The 19068-nt window shown below is 38.7% G+C and overlaps 1 protein-coding gene across 1 annotated transcript in view; it reads right to left on the reverse strand.

Annotated features, from left to right (window-relative positions):
- Nucleotides 1–19068, reverse strand: part of F13A1 (coagulation factor XIII A chain) — a 198692-nt gene that overhangs the window by 123842 nt on the left and 55782 nt on the right. Inside the window, exon 4 of the mRNA XM_036766459.1 lies at nucleotides 4180–4431. Coding sequence (XP_036622354.1) covers nucleotides 4180–4431 — 252 coding nt within the window. The remainder of the gene's footprint in view (nucleotides 1–4179; nucleotides 4432–19068) is intronic.

The following is a 19068-nucleotide window of genomic DNA, read 5'->3' on the forward strand; positions in this document are numbered from 1 at the left end:
CCTCTGACCTTTCCAGTCTTCTTACCTGATGCCGGCCTTCTGATTCTTCCATAAACAAGATACTCTATCTCTTAGCTCTGGGCATCTTCTCTGGCTGTCTTCCATGCGTGGAACACTGTCACTCTTCTACTTTACCTACTGCTCTTCCTGGATTCCTTTGAGTCCCAACTAAAATCCCATCTTTTACTGTGAGATTTCTCCAATACTTCTTAACTCTAGTGCCTTCCCTCTGATAATTATTTCCTATTTATCTGACTTGTAATAGCTTGCTTTGTATATATTTGTTTACATATTGTTATTCCTATTCAATTGTAAGCTTCTTGAGGGCAAAGACTGTCTTTTGCTTATTTTTGTATCCCCAGCACTTAGCACAGTGCCTGGTACATAGCAGGTGCTTAAAAATGTTGACTGATTGAAGTCATTTAATCTCTCTGGACTTCAATTCTTCATCTGAAAGGGTGCTAGATTACCTCATTTCTAAGGTCCCTTCTAGAATCCTCTGACAGTTTCTGATAGGTACCCAAGTTTCTCAAAACATTAGCCAAGGATCAAAGAGTAATTGGAAATGCATACAAAACTACCAAAAATTGTATAATAGCTCAACTATGTCTGGCCTTGGGCATGTCTCTTGTTGTTCATTCATCTTTCAGTCATTTCCAACTTTTCATGACCCTATTTGGGTCAAATGGACAAATTGGCAAAGATACTGGAGTGGTTTGCCATTTCTTTCTCCAACTCATTTTGCAGATGAGGAAAGGGAGACAAACACGGTTAAGTGACTTGCCCAAGGTCACACAGCCAGTAAGTGTCTGAGGGTCAGATTTGAATTCAGGAAGACGCATCTTCCTGACTCCAGGTTGAAAACTCTATGCACTATGGCACCCTTTAGCTGCCCCAGGGAAAGACTTCTAATCTCTATTAATCTCAGTTTCCTCATCTATAAAAATGGAGGTAGTAACACCTGCTTCCTGGAGTTGTGAGAATCAAATGAGATGACATGGGAAGCCCTTTACTAACCTTCAAGAGCTATATAAATGCTAATTCTAGTTATTAATTAATTATTAGAACACTTAACTATCATTATTAATTCATTATTAGACCCCAGCGGGATTAATCAGTAAACTTGGTCAAAACTGAACTAGCCAACATGTTCTTGTCTTAAATAACTAGCAACACGCAGTGTAGGTAGAGAAGAACAAGAAATGTCCTCCCACGGCCTTTGAGGCAGCTGGAGGGTGGCTTGAGTGGGGAGATCCCAGATGGTACAAACTTCAAGTATGAGCATGGAGACAGTGAGCATACCCAGGAAATATTAATGGCCACTTGCTCCTAAGTCACTCTGTTTCTCTTCTGCCCAGCATGAACAGGCTGCAAGAAAATGCCAGGCTCCTTGTTTTTGTTATCATTTCTGCTGACACAACCTTAGAACATAAGGACTCCTTCCTGAGGGGATATAGTATGGAGAATATTGCTCTTTCCCATCAGCTTCCTTTTGTTGTTGTTGCTCAGTCGTCTTCAGTAGTGTCCAGCTCTTCATCACCCCATTTGGGGTTTTCTTGGCAAAGATACTTGGAGTGGTTTGTCATTTCCTTCTCCAGTTCATTTTACAAATGAGGAAACTGAGGCAAACAGGGTGAAGTGACTTGCCCAGGGTCACATAGCTAGTAAGTGTCTGAGGCCAGATTTGAACTCAGGCCTTCCTGATTTCAGGCTTGGTGCTCTATCCACTGCACCACCTATCTGCCCATATTGGTGCCTCTATCTAGTTTATTTTCCTAACTCAGTTTATTCTAAGCCCGGCAGTCCATAAGACATTTATCTTCTCTTGCTCCCTACTTCTTTCTGTTCTCTAAGTCTTCTTTCCTTCTTGGCCACTCAAGGAAGCAGATTGCTCCTATTAGTTTGGGGTTCAAATAAAATTATCCCTTTGGTGGTTCTTTGACTCTCTCTTCTATTCCAGGGTTCTTAACCTATGTCATGGGACCCCTTCCTAGAATAATGTTTCTAAATGCCAAAATAACTTTATAAAGGAAACCAATTATGCCAAAATACAGTTATCAAAATATTTTTTAATTCATTGATACCCGGTTAAGAATCTCTCATAAAAATGTTTCAGTTCAATTTTAACGCACAAAACATCTCTCCCATTACTTACGATGATCTCTTTTTTCCTCTAGGTCTGTGGACCCCACTATACCTCTGCTTTATTGTTCACTCCAGGCCCTGATGACTTATTCCTTATAAATTAGCACATAGGTATAGTCATTTACTTTAAATATACAGAAGGGTTTCTGAGTATCTCCAAATAGCTAATTCCAGGACACTCATCTTTAGACAAGACTCCTTTCAGAGCTGTGCCCTGGGGGACCATGCAGGGCAGACCCAGACAGTGGATGGAGAGAAGAAGAATATTTCATTTTCCCCTTCCCACCTGTACCTCCCACACATACCCAGAATGTAAAAATACCCTAAGCATTTCAGTATGCATTTGCATAAATCTGTTTCCAAGGGCATGGGAAAAAGAAGGAAGTGGGAAATTAACACTTTGAAACATAGACTAAGGAAACATATGAGACTAAACAAAATAAATTTTGATCATATATCTAAAAAATTCTCTCAATATCAAGACCTCCATAATTTCCAATCTTTTCTATGGTCCATTTATTTTATCCTTTCCCATATCATCCTTTATTCAGACATATTATTGTTTTAATCGTAAAAAATGTCAACACTGTGTTACAAAGAAACTATATGTGCAACCAATTAGAGATATTCACTTCCTTAGTACTCACAGTTATTGATCAAGAAAGAAATGTTTTCAGTGCTTACATGTGTTTTTGATTATGTAGAGAAGTAGAAGGGGATAAGGAAGAAATTGTTGCAGCTTTCTGCAGGCATAGCCCTACTTAATGCCATTAATTGGTTCATGAAAATATGAGGTTAGATTAGGATAATGTTATAGGAACGTTTAGTTCCATGGAACGATGTTATAAATAGGAGGTATGTTCCTGGGAAACCAAAATGAAGGCTATAAACATTCTTCCATCTCTAACCTGAGTGCCAATGCCACACAATAATAGATATCAACTTCTGCCAATTGGCTGGAAGACAATGTTATTGAAAATAAGATACAATTTTGAATTTCATACGGCTGAGTCGGTTTCTCAGTGTCCTGAGGCTGGCCTGCTACCTTATAAATATGTGCTGTGAGCCACAAGGCCAGGGAGAAAAATGATTCTGGGTAGCCCAATGCAACCTGTCACCACTACTCTAACAAACAATTCAAAATATTAGTTCTACAGAGAGTAGGTCACTAGCCTTAGTATATATGTTATATCCTATGTAAGGAAACCAGCTTGTTCACTTAAAAAAAACATTAACAGTGATACCTCTAAACCAATAAAAATGTTAACATGTTTTGAAAGGATGTGGATATGAAATTATTTGCATCTATTATAATTATTCACGTTTATAAATGCAATAATAAGACTCAGAGGGTACTTGTGAGCCTCAGAACTGTGTTTCTCTGCAAGAAATATGAAGAAAATAGAAAGATCTTTATGAAACAATACAAAATGGAAAAAAAAAACCCTAGAACTGAACACTCATTGATTATGACCACATAAGAGGAAAAAAATGAATGGGAATGAACGCACAGAGAATCCTAATAGAGACTTAGGGTCAGAACATTTCACGCATAGAAATTAATTTATTTGAATTTAAATAGTTAAAAACTGGTTGTATTGACATTAAGCTTAGAATGGATCATCAGGAAGAAAGAAAATAAGAGGAAGGCTATGAGATCAATGGGTAATAGGAAAGAGGTTTGGTTTTTCTGCTTATCTGAAGTCAGAGGCAACTATTACACAAACTTTGAAAATTAGGGATACATGCCCTGAGCTTCTTCATTGGGGTCATGACCCACGGAATGTATATCCTTATTTAATGGAGTAATGTCTAATACTTAATAGGCAGATATTGGAAGTTTATGGCTTTTTTCTTCCTTTCTTTGTTTTTTTTCTTTTTTCTTTTCTTTTTTTTTTCTTTTTCTTTTTTTTTTTTTTTTGCTACGCTCAGGCTCTCTGCAAAACACTTCTTTTTCTACAAAAGACCCACAGATTAGAAATAAATGAATTACACCATCTTCATGAGAAAGAAGTGCATAACACATCACCTCACCTTCACACCAAGGATTGAAGAGTATATAAGTGTCGGTTGCTGGGTTTCGGGTTGTTCGGATGACGCCATACGGTGTCCAGATAGCAACGTACATACGGAATTTCCCCACAATGCACTTTGGGGAGGATTGGACAGACAGGCGGACAGAGTGGTTCTCTTTCAAAATGATCTTTGCCCCCCACTTTCCACTTTGAAACTCCGACACGATGGGAACAGTGATATAGGTCCCTTTATTTTCCTGAGGGTAGCGACCTATTAAAAAAAAAGAAAAAAAATGTAAAGAGTAGAATTCAGTAAGAAATTTCAAGCTGCTCCTACTTGGCATATACATTGTGATCAACAATGTAAACACATAGACTGTGATGAAAAAGCAGGAACATAGAATTTTAGTTATCATGGGACTATCTTCCCATTAAACTATGCCCTTGGGAGGACAGTAAAGTAAGGATTTTGAGCCTTATTCTCAGCTCCAGTGGTGACTTTGTGTCTCCATAAAGGAATCAGTCCTGTGTATCTATGCTAGTCTGTTATGAGCAGAATCTCCTATCTTTAAGTACTTTTAAAAAATACACAGATAAATATTTGACAAGGATAGAACCTCAATTTTTACTAAATTAGCTATATTACTTAAAATCAATTTCCCAATCCACCAGAGTAGGAGATTCAGTTTTGGTCCCTTCCCTCTCCGTGGCACCTGACAAGACCTGTGCCCTCTTCTTTCTTGCAGAGGTGGGTGACTATGAGTATGGAATATTTCATATTTTGTCAAACATGATTGATGTGTTGGTTGGTTTTGTTGAATTAAAATTTTTTTAAGAGATGGATCTCTGGATAGGGGAGGGGAAGAGTTTTATTCAGATATTAAAGTAAACAAAAGAAGTTTATAATAGGCAGCAGGGTGGAGTGTATAGAGAGCTGGCATCGGAGTCAGGAAGACCTGGCTTCAGGTTCAAACCTGGCTTCAACTCTGCCTCTGTGACATACTGCCGTGCAGCCCTGGGCAAGTCATTTATTCTTGGTGCCACCAGGAAACTCTCTAAGATGATAAATTGCAGAACAAGTGCCTGACTTTACATTGGGAGAGGGAGTTCCTTAAGAGCAGGGGTTCCCTACGATAGTGAAATCACAGGTCTGGGTTCCCTCCTCAAAAAACAAAGAGTCAATTAAAATAAGATTTGGAGAGAGAGAGACAGAGAGAGAGAGAGAGAGAGAGAGAGAGAGAGAGAGAGAGAGAGAAAGAGACAGAGAGACAGAGACAGAGAGAGACAGACAGAGACAGAGAGACAGGAGATAGAGAGACAGAGACAGACCGAGAAAGAGAGAGACAGACGGGCAGAGAGAGAGAGAGAGAGTGAAAGAGAGAGAGAGCGAGAGCGAGAGAGAGAGAGAGAGAGAGAGAGAGAGAGAGAGAGAGAGAGAGAGACAGACAGACAGACAGACAGAGAGAAACTTATTCATACCTAACATTGCAAGGAGGGAAGTGTTCTCCTATGCTAAAATTCTTTCTTTTTGATGCTGCCCCCCAGACCCTTTTATGTGCATTAACCCCTAAATATTTCTCCCTGTACTGGATGGTTTGGGTGGTTGTTTTAGCAGTTTCCATGTTTTAGGCAGCTAGACAGTGCAGCGGATAAAACACTGGGCATGGAATCAGAAAGATTAGAATTTAAATCTGATCTCAGACACTTGCCAGCTTTCTTACTCCAGACACGTTACTTAACCTCTGTCTCTCTCAGTTTCCTCACTTGCCATCTCCAGTCATTCTGATCTATATCTCGCCAGATGGCTCTGGAGGAGAAAGTGAGGCTGGTGACTTTGCACCACCATCCCTCACTTAAAACCAATTCATTTGCAAGTCCTGGCATCACCTTCCTGATATCATGGTCCTCTTTGAGAATGAAAGACAAACAGCAACAGCAATTATACGATGCGTATAATAATATCACTCCCAGTGTTGCTATGAGGATCAAATGAGATAATATTTGTAAAGCACTTAGCACAGCGCCGGGCACATAGTAGGTGCTATATAAGTGCGTGACGATGATGATGACTATGATGATGATGATGATGATGATGATGATGATGATGATGATGATGATAATGTTAAGTTGGAGGGAAATGAGAGAAGTTGAAAGTTATTTTTACATGATGACCCAACACAAGAAGTATCACAGCTCAGCTACAGCTCAGTTTATCTTTTTTCTCCCTAAGAGACCATCTAGTCCAGGGGTGGGAAACCTGCAGCCTGGAGGCCACATGTGGCCTCAAGGGAGACTGAAAGTTCCCCACCCTTGATTTTAGTCTATTATCTTTTTATTTAACAGGGCAGAGGAATGAAGTTAAGAGAAATCAACTAAGTGACTTACCCAAGGTCACACGATCGATAAACTAGGCAAATCCAGCTTTCAAACCCAAATTTTCTAAACCCAAGGCTAGTGTTCTTTTCATTATGCCATATTGACTTTCTAGTATTTTTTACCACAGTGGATGATTGCTCTATGGTTAGGGACCATGGAAGGGTATAGTTATTCATTGTGTGGAATAGCTATATCCTTCCCAAAGAAAGTACTTTTTAAAAGTCAGTTTTGCCATGGGGAAATTATTCTTTTTGATGCTTTCATTATAATTTTACCTAAATATTATATCTGAGTTCTTGGGCTCAAACCCTAAAAGTTCATTGATTACTGATCTCATTTGGGTCTTAGACTTTAACACATCTTAAGAAATTTACTATTGATAAATGAAAACTATTACATTTGGATTCAAACAATAAACTATACAAGTACAGGATGGTAGCAGTATGGCCAGACAAAAGATCATATGGAAAGATCTGAGATTTTAGTTGTCCACAAACTGTCCACATTGTGATATTATGTAAAAAGAAAGCTAACAGACTCTTAGGCTATGTTAATAAAAACACAATACTGCTAACCAGAGAGGTTACAATCCTATTGAGCTCTCTTCTGATCAGATCACATCTTGATTATTGGGTTCTGTTTCTAAGAACATTGACAAACTGGAGTGCCTCCAGAAAACTCCTCCAGAAAACTAGGATAGTCAAGGAACTAGTTTACGAAGATCAACATAAAGAAGTGGGGATGTTTGGTTTGCAGGAGAGAAACCTTAGCTTGGTCCCATTATCTTCAAATATTAAAAAAAACCAAAAAGTTATTATGTGGTAACAGCAACATTGTGTGATAACCAAAGACTCAAGATGGAATATATTATCCATGTCCAGAGAAAGAACTATGGAGTCCGAATGCAGATCAAAGCACACTATTCTCTATCTTTTTTTTCTTTCTCATGCTTTTCCCCTTTTGGTCTGATTCTTCTTTCATAATATGACTAATGTGGAAATATGTTTAATATGACTGTCCATGTATAGCCTATATCAGATTGCACGCTGTCTTGGGGAGGGGGGAAGGAGAGAGAAAATAATTAGGAATTCAAAATCTTATAAAAGTGAATGTTGAAAACTACCTTTACATGTAATTGGAAAAAGTAAAATACTATTAAGAAAAAAAAAGCTATTGTGTGGAAGAGACATATAAGAGGCTACATAGAAGTTGCCAGGTCCATTTTTTCCTCTCCAGTATTTTTAACACCTCCTGGTGGCTTATTGGAGCTTTGGGGCCATTTGCATTGCCAGGAAATAGTTTATGGTTTAGTCATTTTCAGTTGTGCCTGGTTCTTCATGACCCATTTTTAGGGGTTTTCTTGGGAAAGATACTGGAGTAGTCAGCCATTTCCTTTTCCAGCTCATTTTAGAGAGGAGAAAACTGAAGCAATCAGAGTTAAATGACTTGCCCAGGGTCACACGACTAGAAGTATCTGGGGTAGAATTTGACTCCAGACCTGGTACTCTATTCACTGTGCCGCCAGGATACCCAGGAACTAGTTACCAATAGGCATAGCAAGAATGGAAGAGACAGATAGGAAGAGATGTTTTTTTTTTCTCACCCTAAGGGACTAATTCATTTCAAGGTGATAACTACACAAAAGGATACTAGCATTCATTCTGAGGAGGGGAAAAAGTGAGAAGAACCTTCTCTTTATATAGAATTTGCTCCAGGGGACTTTTTGTTGAAAGATCAAATGTTGAAAGTACAAACCATGGGGTTGTTCAGCAGCAGAGTAGAAGTGCAGGTTGACCAGAAGCATGGGACCTTAGTGGTGTTAGCACTAAACAATTCTCTAAAATCAACAACAGTAGAAACAGAAGTAGGGCAAAACCCCAATGGATGGTAGTTAAGAAGACTAACACAGCAGCAGAGAAGGGAAGAACACAGAAGCTGAGCATGCACAAAACAATCCAACAAGAACATTTCAGTAAATGACAGCTAGCTGTGTCCCAGTGGGCCAGTGGAGTGAAGAGCTTCTCAAGCTCTGCAGGACTGAATTCAGGGTGGAGACAAGGAGTGGGGGGACTAGGTAGCCGTATGTGTTCAGGCAGGTGGAGTGTTTTCACCTGTAATGCCAGATGGATGGCTGAAACTTTCCTTTATCTTAGAATGTGAATTTGGCAGGGAATTGTTCCATTCCCTACCATTGCATGAGCCTGTGGGAGAGTATGGCCATTTGTGGAGAAGGGGTGGGGTAGAGAGGGAGGGATGAGAATGACTCCATTTTTTGGCTCTGCTTTCTTATTTCTTTTGCTTCAATTCTTAGTATTTCTGTCTCAGCTGCATACTTTGGTTCCTCCTTGGTTTGTGTAGAGAATATACTGGATGGGGTTCAAAGGATGCCTCACCATTTAACCCAAACTGTAGCATTCTTCCAGAGTGGTATAGAATGCCTATTACAAGGATTTGGTTTTTTCTGCTTGAGCAATGAAATTTGCAGAAAAGAAGGTATCAGTTTGATGTAAATACAACTTTTCTAATAATTAGAGCTATTAAAATTAAACGAGCCACTGCAGAAGTTACTGGGTCACTTAAACCAAAGGTCTCCAAGTTGACACTGGATATTATGAAGGGAATTCCTGCTCAGGTATGGGTTGGACCAGAAGGCCTGAGATCCTTGCCATCACAGACTAAAGAAGCCTGGGATAAAAAAGAAAAAAAATCCAACTATATATATATATATATATAAACATATGTATATGTACGTGTATATGTGTATGTATGTATATGTGTGTGTTTGTATACACATATGTTTGTGGGTTCTCAGAGGGGCTCTAGAGAGCAGCAATGCTTCTAGGAAAAAGGCCAATCAAGCCACCATATGTATGTACATGTGTGTGCATATGTATATATGTATACACATATGTATGTATGTGTATGTGTGTGTGTGTGTGTATATATATATATATATATTTTTTTTAAGTTCCCCTCAGCTAAGGATTTGAAAAAGCCAGGGGATGAGGAAGAAGCATTTCATTTCTCTTCCAAAAAGGTAAACTGGACCGAAACCCTGTGATCTTTTCCTAATCTCAAAAAGTTCATCTTTTTTGACTAACCCATCTTTCTTACACCATTCTATATCCCTTCCTATCTTCAATGGAAGGTAAAAACAGCTAATCACTGTTCTTTTTATAAACTTCGAACTTGGAAAACATAATTATGAGTCCTCTTAGAAGCCAGTTGGAGATCTGACTCCTAACTTTCAGGGAGATTTGATCCCAAACATAAAAAAAAAAACTGTAACAAAATTTTTAACATTAAGGTGTTCATTTTTGAATAGTGGGGTCTTTGGGAGCTGTGATTTAGTGTAGAAATCCAACCTTGAAAATATATTGATTTCTCATTCTCCATTTCTTCTTTTCACCCCACTTATGAACACATTAAAATAATTTGAACTTGTCAAGTGAGCTTAAAGATCATATTCAGGTGTCTGATACAGTTTCTGGAGTTCTGGAGCAGAGGCCAATGATCATCTTTGACATGTATGTAGTAGTTTATCTTTTCATACAGTATTCTCTGTGTGGGGAGATGCCATTTTGTTCATTTCACAGAAATGAAACTGTGGCTCAAGGTACTTAAGGGATGTGAGTCATCATAATCAAGAGAGAAGTCAGGTATGCTAGCCCCATTCTCTGTTTTACCTAAAAGTTCACACTTTGGTAATCATTTCTTAATCCTTTTCATCTTTCTTCATTTATGTTTTGTTATTATCTCCTGGGCTTTTATGTCAGGAGAGGTTTGGTGGCAAACTTCCTGCCCTGCTTAGTACTGTATGTTTTTAATCTAAGGCAGTTTTTAGTTGCATCAGCTGCTATGTGAAACAGCTTAATAAATGAACTATGGACCCATAGCTGGGGAGTTTGTCTTTGATGTCTATGCTTTGGCAGAGTGATGAGGGCTCTAGAGAGCAGCAACGCTTCTAGGAAAAAGGCCAACCAAGCCACCAGCTTGAGAGCTAAGGAGAAGGTGGGCAGAAGTACTTTAGTGTCTTGGTCTTCCTTGCATAAACAATTCCTGGTACCTCTGTAGACCCAGAAAGAAGGGGACAGATACACATTACTGAAGGTATTGTTAAGACCACTCTGAAAATAGCAGTTCTATTTTTTTTTAGCCTCTACAGCTAGACTTGTACTTTTTTTTAAGGGAGCTCCCTTTTCTCATTTTTCTGTGTCACTGGTCATAATAAACAATTCACAGGAATTGACATCATTAATTTATGCAACAAGCTCCCTATACCACTCTTACACTGCAGATATGGCTAGGACAGAAATATCTTTAAGTATTCTGTATCATAGGGGACAAATATGGGTGGTATGTGTATGTATGTATGTGTGTGTGTGGACACCTCTACACAGTATGTACAAAACAATCCAAGCAAGAAAAGGAAAATGATGACCATGGGTGACCTGGTCCTTCTACCCAGAATAATTTATAGACTTATTCACTCATGCTGGCCATCATTTAATCAACCCTACAAGTATTAAGTACCAAAAATGGATTCAGCACTATGGACAAGGTGAGGGGGACACCCAATTCGATCCAAATTCAACACTTATTAAGTACCTACTTTGTGTAAGGCACTGTGTTAGACACTGGAGATGCCAAGGACAGTGTTTGTCCTCAAAGAATTTACATGCTGCTATTAAGGGGAAGAAAGCATAGTACAGTGGAGAAAGCATTGGAGTAGCAGTCAGGAAGACTGGGTTCTATTTGTGACGCTGTCACTTACAAAATTGCTTCATGGAATTGAACCTCAGTTTCCTCATGTGTAAAATAAAAGGGTCTGGCTAAGTTATATGTATGTGTGTATGTATATATACACACATATATGCATATATGAGTATATAGACATACACAATATATGTGGGTATACACTATATATATTAACATGTATGTGTATGTGTGTATATGTTGTCGTTGTTTGTTCTTCATTCTCAAAGAGCACCGTGACACCAGGAAGATGATATTATGACTTGCAAGTGAGTTGCATTTAAGTGAGTGAGGGCTATGCAAAGTCACCAGCCTCATTCTCTCCTCCAGAGCCATCTGGCTCCAGTGGCAAGATACAGATCAGGATGCCTGGAGATGGCCGTGTGTGTGTATATGTAAGCATATACTGTATGTATGTGTGTATTTATACACATATAATTTAGTCAGGCTCTTTTATGTGTGTGTGTGTTTTCTGTGTTATATATACATATACGTATATATAGGATATATACTGTGTATACACATATTATATATACACACACCTACATATAAAAATATATATTATACATACATATGTGTGTACATACATGTTTGTGATTCCTTTTAGCGCTTGCTTTTTATATGGAGGATCATAGTTCCCTATAACTTAATTTTCATTTTTTAAAGGTTTGTGGATTTTACAAATCCCATCTAGAAGTTTTCTATTACTCTGATCGAAGTAGCATCACAAAAGTAACAGAATTGAGATTGAGTATAACTTGTGAACCAGCAAGAAGACCAGTCTTACCAGAGGTTCATTCAGGGGAATAAAACAGAAGTTATTGTAGGTGATGGAGAACCACAATGGGTGCCTGAGCAAGTGAGTGGTGGATATGATTTTAAAAACTAGAAAGATGAGTATGTCAGTGATACATAAGATGGAGTGATTGGAGAGGGACTGAAGAAAGATAACTGAGTAGGTAGCTTAGGAAAACAGCAAGGTACAGTTGAAAGAGCACTAGACTTAGTGTCAAGATCTTGATTCAAATTCTGACTCTGTCACTTATTACTTGTGTGACTTTGGCCAAACCATTTCATTTTATAAGGCCTTGGTTTCCTCATTTGTAAAATGAAGTGATTGGATGGTATGACCTCTAAGGTCCCTTGCGACACCAATTGTTATAGCCAAAGTCTCTGTTGGTGGTAGTGAGAATGAAAATGAAGCAATCAATATGAAGGCTTGTTCAGAATGATTCATGGGGTCCCATCTGGTTCACAGGATGATGGTGGGGGTGGGGAATAGAGAGCACCCTCAGGGTTTCTGTCAGCCACCTCCTTCACCAATGGTTTTGTCCGGACCTTTCAGGATAAAGTGGGAGAAAACCCTCTTTGGGGTCAACTCTACCTGACTGGGAAATGGCACAATGATCTGTTTCGGCCCTAATCTTGAGCCTGAAGAGAGGCAGATGACCCAAGGAAAGCCTGCTTTGTATTGGGAATGCTTACTTTCCAGCATTTCTCATTCCCCCTTCTCCTTCTCTTCGTTTTCTTCTCTTAGCTTTGTGGCTGAATTGCCTTCATATGTTGCCAGCAAATACACATGATCAAAACCCCCTTGCAAATGCCATTTTCCCTCAAGGTTCAAATGGCTTTGAAGGAATCATTACACTGTCACAGGGGCCTGCATAGGCCATAAATAATGGCTGCATTCATTATTACCCATAAAGCCTTTTTGATTCCTGGATAACCACAGAGGGATTACCTGAAACAGGCTGGCCTAAAGGTAATCTTTGGTGTTCTGAGTGATTCTCTTTTGTACTCTGGGGATATTAATCTCTCTACTACATTTTCCCTTACCTCCTCCCACCCCCAAACACAAACATTTATAAAAGCAAACAGACCACTAAGTTTTTACTCTGTCTAGGGCTTTGTTGCCAACCTAATAGCGAATGCTTCCAGTTATGGGTTGGACTTAGGCTCTCTTTCCATTTCCCCCACGTTCTACCTCATCTAATTTCTCATGGTCTCAAAGATTGTTTCCATCACTGGAGAGTATATTCAAAATTTTTTGTTTAATTTTATAGCATATGCTTACCAAAACATTAAAAAATTTAAATATTTTAAAGGATATTTAATATTTATTTTTATATTATATGTAATATTAATATTTATTTAAAATTTACCAAGACAGCTCAGGTCTGATACTGCTGTTGTTCACTTGTTTCAGTCGTGTCTGACTGTTTGTGACCCCAGTTGTGGTTTTCTTGGCAAAGATACTAGAGTGGTTTACCATTTCCTTCTCCAGCTCATTTTACAGATGAGGAAACTGAAGCTAATAGGGTTAAATGACTTGTCCAGGGTCACACAGCTAGTAAAAAAAGTCTGATACTAGCATAGGGAATTATGAGGATCCTTGGAAGGGGTAGGTGTGTAGAGGATGGTGGAAGAGAACAGGGCAAAATGAGAGAGTATCAGAATAAGATGAAGGTTTAGGAAGCCTGGGGAAATATTCAGGAAATGTCCTTTGAAGGTAGTAGGAGGTAATATGCTAGACGGTGGGAAGTTCATGGGGAAGGTGATTAATAGGCAGGTGTAGGAATAAATGAAATTATAAATTATGTTCTATGGCATCTAAATAGGTAAAATGCAAAACCTAACATGGTGGCAGAACAGGTGAAATCAGGACTCTCACTCCTTTCATTTTGATACCCCTGAAGTGCTCCAGTGACTGGGAGTTAGGTAGTGATAGAGTGAGGCAGCTAGGTGGCACAGTGGATAGAGTGATAGGCCTAGAATCAGGAAGATTCGTCTTTCTTAGTTCAAATCTGGCCTCAGAGAGTTGCTAACTATGTGACCCTAAGCAAGTCACTTAACCCTATTCACCTCAGTTTCCTCTTCTGTAAAATGAGCTAGAGAAAGAAATGGCAAACCACGTCAGTAACTTTGCCAAGAAAGCCCCAAACGGGATCTAGAAGAATCAGATATGACTGAAAACAATAAAAAAAGAGTGAGACAGTCAACCAAGAGAAAAGAAGGTACTAAGTAAGGCTGGAGACTCATGTGCATATCATCAAATCATTTACCCTCAACCCCAACTGAGGCAGGTTAATCAATAAATCAACAAGCATGTATTAGGTGTCTAGTATTTGTCAGGCACTGTGCTAAATATTGGGCATGTACAATCAAAAATGAAATCATCCCTACCTTCAAGGACTTATATTCTATGAGGGAAAGAAACACGTACACATTTTAGTAACTACAAAATATACACAACCAAAGTGGGGAGGTGCTGGTTGCAGATGGAGATTGGGAAAGACCGTGTGTAAGAGGTGATGCTTGAGCAAAGCTTTGAAGGCAGTCACAGATTCTAAGAGAAGGGTGTGCCTTCCAGGAATGGGAGACAATCTATTGAAGGGTCCAGAGACAGATGATGGAATTTCATGAGGAGGAACTCTAAGTAGGCCAGTTTGGTTAGAGCAAAGACTATGTGAAGGAGAAAACTGTACAATAAACCTGGAAATATGCTAGAGCTGGACTGTGAAGGGCTTTAAATGCCAGAGGAGTTTGTACTTTATCCTAGATGTACTAAGGGCAAAGGAAATGATAAGTGTCTTTTCCCAGCCTCTGCTACGCCTGCCCCCAAGGCTCTATATTTTTCTTTCTTGACTTCTTAGGATCATAGATCCAGAGCTGAAAGGCACGTCAGGGGTCATCTGGTCTGACTTCCTCATTTTACAGATGAGGAAACTGAGATGTCAAGTGATTTGCTCAGCATTACACAGGTAGGAAGCATCAAAGGTGGGATTTGGACCCAGGTCCCCCTACTCCAGAGCTGGTGCTCTTGAAGGCTTCTGTTAATGCTCATTTTAATCTGAGTCTATCTGTATATATTGGGGTGAGAGGAAGGTAAAGAAAAAGAAAGGGAAGTGATGGCAATGGGTCTTGGCTTTGTAACCTCTTAAAAAATGCCCTAGAAGTATGGTCTTAGTAGTCATGAGTAGTTGAGGACTTTAGAGATGGGGGAGAATTCTAGAAGGGCCAAAGGGATTTGGGAATTAGGAGAGTTGCTAGAGTGGTATAGGAGAGGAGAGAAGAGGAAATAATATTGTTAAATATGAACAGAATGCCACATCAGTGTATAGAGATAAATAACTCAAGACTGTAGCTATATTAAGACCCATTAGTGAGCATATTAATTCCAAAGAAAGAAAAATGAACACCAAGATCTGTGAACATTTTCATATGTACAGTATGTAAAAGCTAGTTATTTGTGTGTGGCTTGAAGTGTCAACAGTACCTCAGGGTCTTGTCTGTTACTCTATTATGCCATGTTTAATTCTGTATCTAACCTCTTCAGCGACAGCACCGTGGAAGAACCTTCCATGATTGAATTGGGAGTAAGGAAGGCACGCAAAGGAGCATGCTTCCTTCAGTGAAATAACCCTCTCACCTTGAGCTGTTAGCATGCTGAAAAGGGCTGTATTAACTATTCAATTGTAGATGCAAGACAGTGCTTCCATAGTGTATCCAACTACATACATGTCTATATATCCAATGTATGTGTCTATATATAGGAATGTGTTTATAGAGTACACAATTGTCACTACTCCATTTTTCTGTACATTCATCCACTGGTGAGTATCAGTCTGAAAATCAAAGACCAAACAACTCCAAACAACCAATACAGGTGGTGACTATAAACACATTTATTATATGTAAGTTAGTACCTATACAGACACATGCAGAAATATTTCTGTATATGTGTATAAATATAAATATATGTATGTGCATGCATATACCTATATTTCACACATGGGTCACATAGATGGCTATAAACATATTTATTACATGTGGATAGTACCTTAGTATATAGATACAGATATATGTACATATACATATAGCCCAGTGGATAGAGCACTGGTCCAAATGGGGTCACAAAGAACTGGATATAACTGAAACAAGTGAACAAAAAAAATACATATATCTACATCTATATCTTCATGTCACATGTGTCATACATGTTGCACTGGTGATGGCTAGAAACATTTATTACCCGTGAATAGTGCCTAGATATAGATATGTGTATTTTTATATAATACATATGCTTCACACAAATGTCAGCTACAAACACATTTATTACATGTGAATAGTGCCTGGACATATAAATTTAGATATTTATCTCTCTCTCTCTATACCAATATGTTTTAGCTATCACCTCTATGAGCTGCTCACAGTTACATACACATATATACACACATGCAACATATGTATATTACAAAATGGTGAGATGTCAGTTTAAATATATTTGCATATGTAAATTGCCCTTTCACTATTTCACATATATACACATATGTATGTATTTTCATAAATGTATATTGACCTTTCACTATTTTGTAACATTTTTTGATTTAAAAAAAAGCTAAACAAGAAAAAAATAACTTCCCCCTAAATGATGCTGTTTTTCTATTTTTTTCTTTTTGAAAAATAATTTTTATTGACCATTTTTTAACATCACCAAAATTTTCCCCAGTATCCTTTCCTTTTCCTCTATCAGAGAACTACTCCATATAACAAATAATTTTTTTAAAGACAAAAAAGAAAAAGTAGAGAAAAAAATTTCAAAACTGATCAATGTATGGCAAAAGTCTGAAAACATATACAGTGCATCACACTTGTGGACCTCTCTCTCTGCAGATGGTCGGGTGCAGGCATCGTCTCATATCTCTTCACTGAAACTATGCCTGCTCTTTGTAATTTTGTGGTGTTCATTTTTTTAAAAAAATAAATGTTCTCTCCCTCCCTCTCCTCCCTTCTACCCCCCAAGATGGCATGTAATCCACTGCAGGTTCTACATATACCTTCACTTTGAACTTATTTACATAATAGTCCAATTATAAAGAAGAATTATATATAACCAATGAATCATGAGAAAGAAGAAACAAAACAAAAAAAGAAGGAAAAAAGAGAGCAAATAGTTTGCTTCAATCTGCATTTAGATGCCATAGTTCTTTCTCTGGACGTACATAGCTTTTTCCATCATGAGTCCTTTGGAGCTTGCATTGATGAGAGAGGCCAATTCTATCAAAGTTTGTTCTTACAGATACCGTGCGTCTATAATGATTTCCTGGTTCTGCTTGTTTTTCTATTTTTAATGTAGGGTCTGTGAAACTGGTCTCCTAAATACTTAATTGCTAAAAATATGCATTTTATTCTTTTACAATTTATATAAAGTTGATTACTTTCCCCAAGAGAATTTGCAATTAACATATACTCTTAGTTTTCCTCCTTAATTGGGTTTTGCAAACCATTTTTAGAAAGCCATAAGCCCTACACAAATGCTCCATGTTCTGCAGAATTCACATGGGTCCTGACCACAGATGCCACTGCCATGCTTCCCTTGTCTCAGTGAGCCCTTTCTGCTGTGGTGGGCAGAGAGAACATCAGTATCTGCCTGCCGCCAACGGAGCAGTACTTTCAAACACAGATTCCTTTCCGCCCCCTTCCTGCCTCCTCTCTTTGATTGAAGTAAAAGGACTTGTGTCAGTTCCTCTCAGACCTTCTGATTTCTTTCTGTCTCTTTCCAACCTATCTCTTGGTGCTAAATGAATGTTAATCAAACTGAATGAATGAACACCTTCTTAATGATGTCATCCACAAGGTAAAAGGGGCTGATGGGAACTTGGGCACTTTCCTTTTGGATTCTGCCACGCACTTGAATGATCTTGGACGAAAATCCATTTCAGTCAGTCTACAGCATTGCACTGAGCACCAGCTTTGTGCAGAACCCTGCACAGGCAATCTTCAGCTCACTGATGGGTTGTATTCCATAGTTGCTTCTTTGGAATTTGTAGCATATTTTCCCAGAGAAACAATGGCATATTGGAGGCAGCTGGTGCAGAGAGCACTAGGCCTGAAACCAGGAAGATCTGAATTCAAATCCAGCCTCAGATACTTACTAGTGTGACCCTGGGCAAGTCACTTCACTGTTGTCTGCTTCAGTTTTTTCAAGTGTAAAATGGGGATAAAAATAGCACCCATCTTATAGGGTTTTTGGGGGGATCAAATGAGATAATATTAGTACTTGATACATGGTAGAAAGTTAATAAATACTTATTGCCTCCCTCTATCTTATATAGCATGGTTGATTCCTGGGCCAGTTCAGGTAAGCCATTTCCTTCTCCAGCTCATTTTACAGATAAGGAAACTGAGGCAAACAGGGTTAAGTGACTTGCCCAGGGTCACACAGCTAGTAAGTGTCTGAGGCCAGATTTGAACTCAGGAAGACTCATCTTCCTGTCTCTAGGCCCAGCACTCTATCCACTTTGACACCTAACTGCCCCTATCTGTCTAACTACTCCTTCTCAAGGTCCTTTGCTAGTTCATTATACATATTTACCCTCTAACTGAGTGTTTCTGAAGACTCTGTTCTGCACCTCCTATTTTCTTTTCCCTCTGTCTCATTAGCCAATCAGAATGGATTTAATTATAATCTCCATGCCAATAACCCACAGACCTTTATATCCAGCCCCAGTTTCTTTCATGAGGTTCAATCTTGTGTCACCAATTATCTATTGGATTCTTCAAAACGGAAGGCCCAAATACCTCTCAAACTCAACACATACAAAACAGAATTCACTGTCTCGCCCTCCAAATTCACTCTTCTTCCAAACTTCTTCATTTCTGTGGAAGGCATGACCATTCTCCCAGTCTCTTAGATTCAAAATTTCAACATTATCCTCAACTTCTCCCTCACTCTTCACTTCACGTACCAAGTCAAGTTGTCCAGTCTTGCTGTTTG

This window comes from Trichosurus vulpecula, chromosome 1, assembly GCF_011100635.1.
Source record: "Trichosurus vulpecula isolate mTriVul1 chromosome 1, mTriVul1.pri, whole genome shotgun sequence".
Taxonomy (NCBI): Eukaryota; Metazoa; Chordata; class Mammalia; order Diprotodontia; family Phalangeridae; genus Trichosurus; species Trichosurus vulpecula.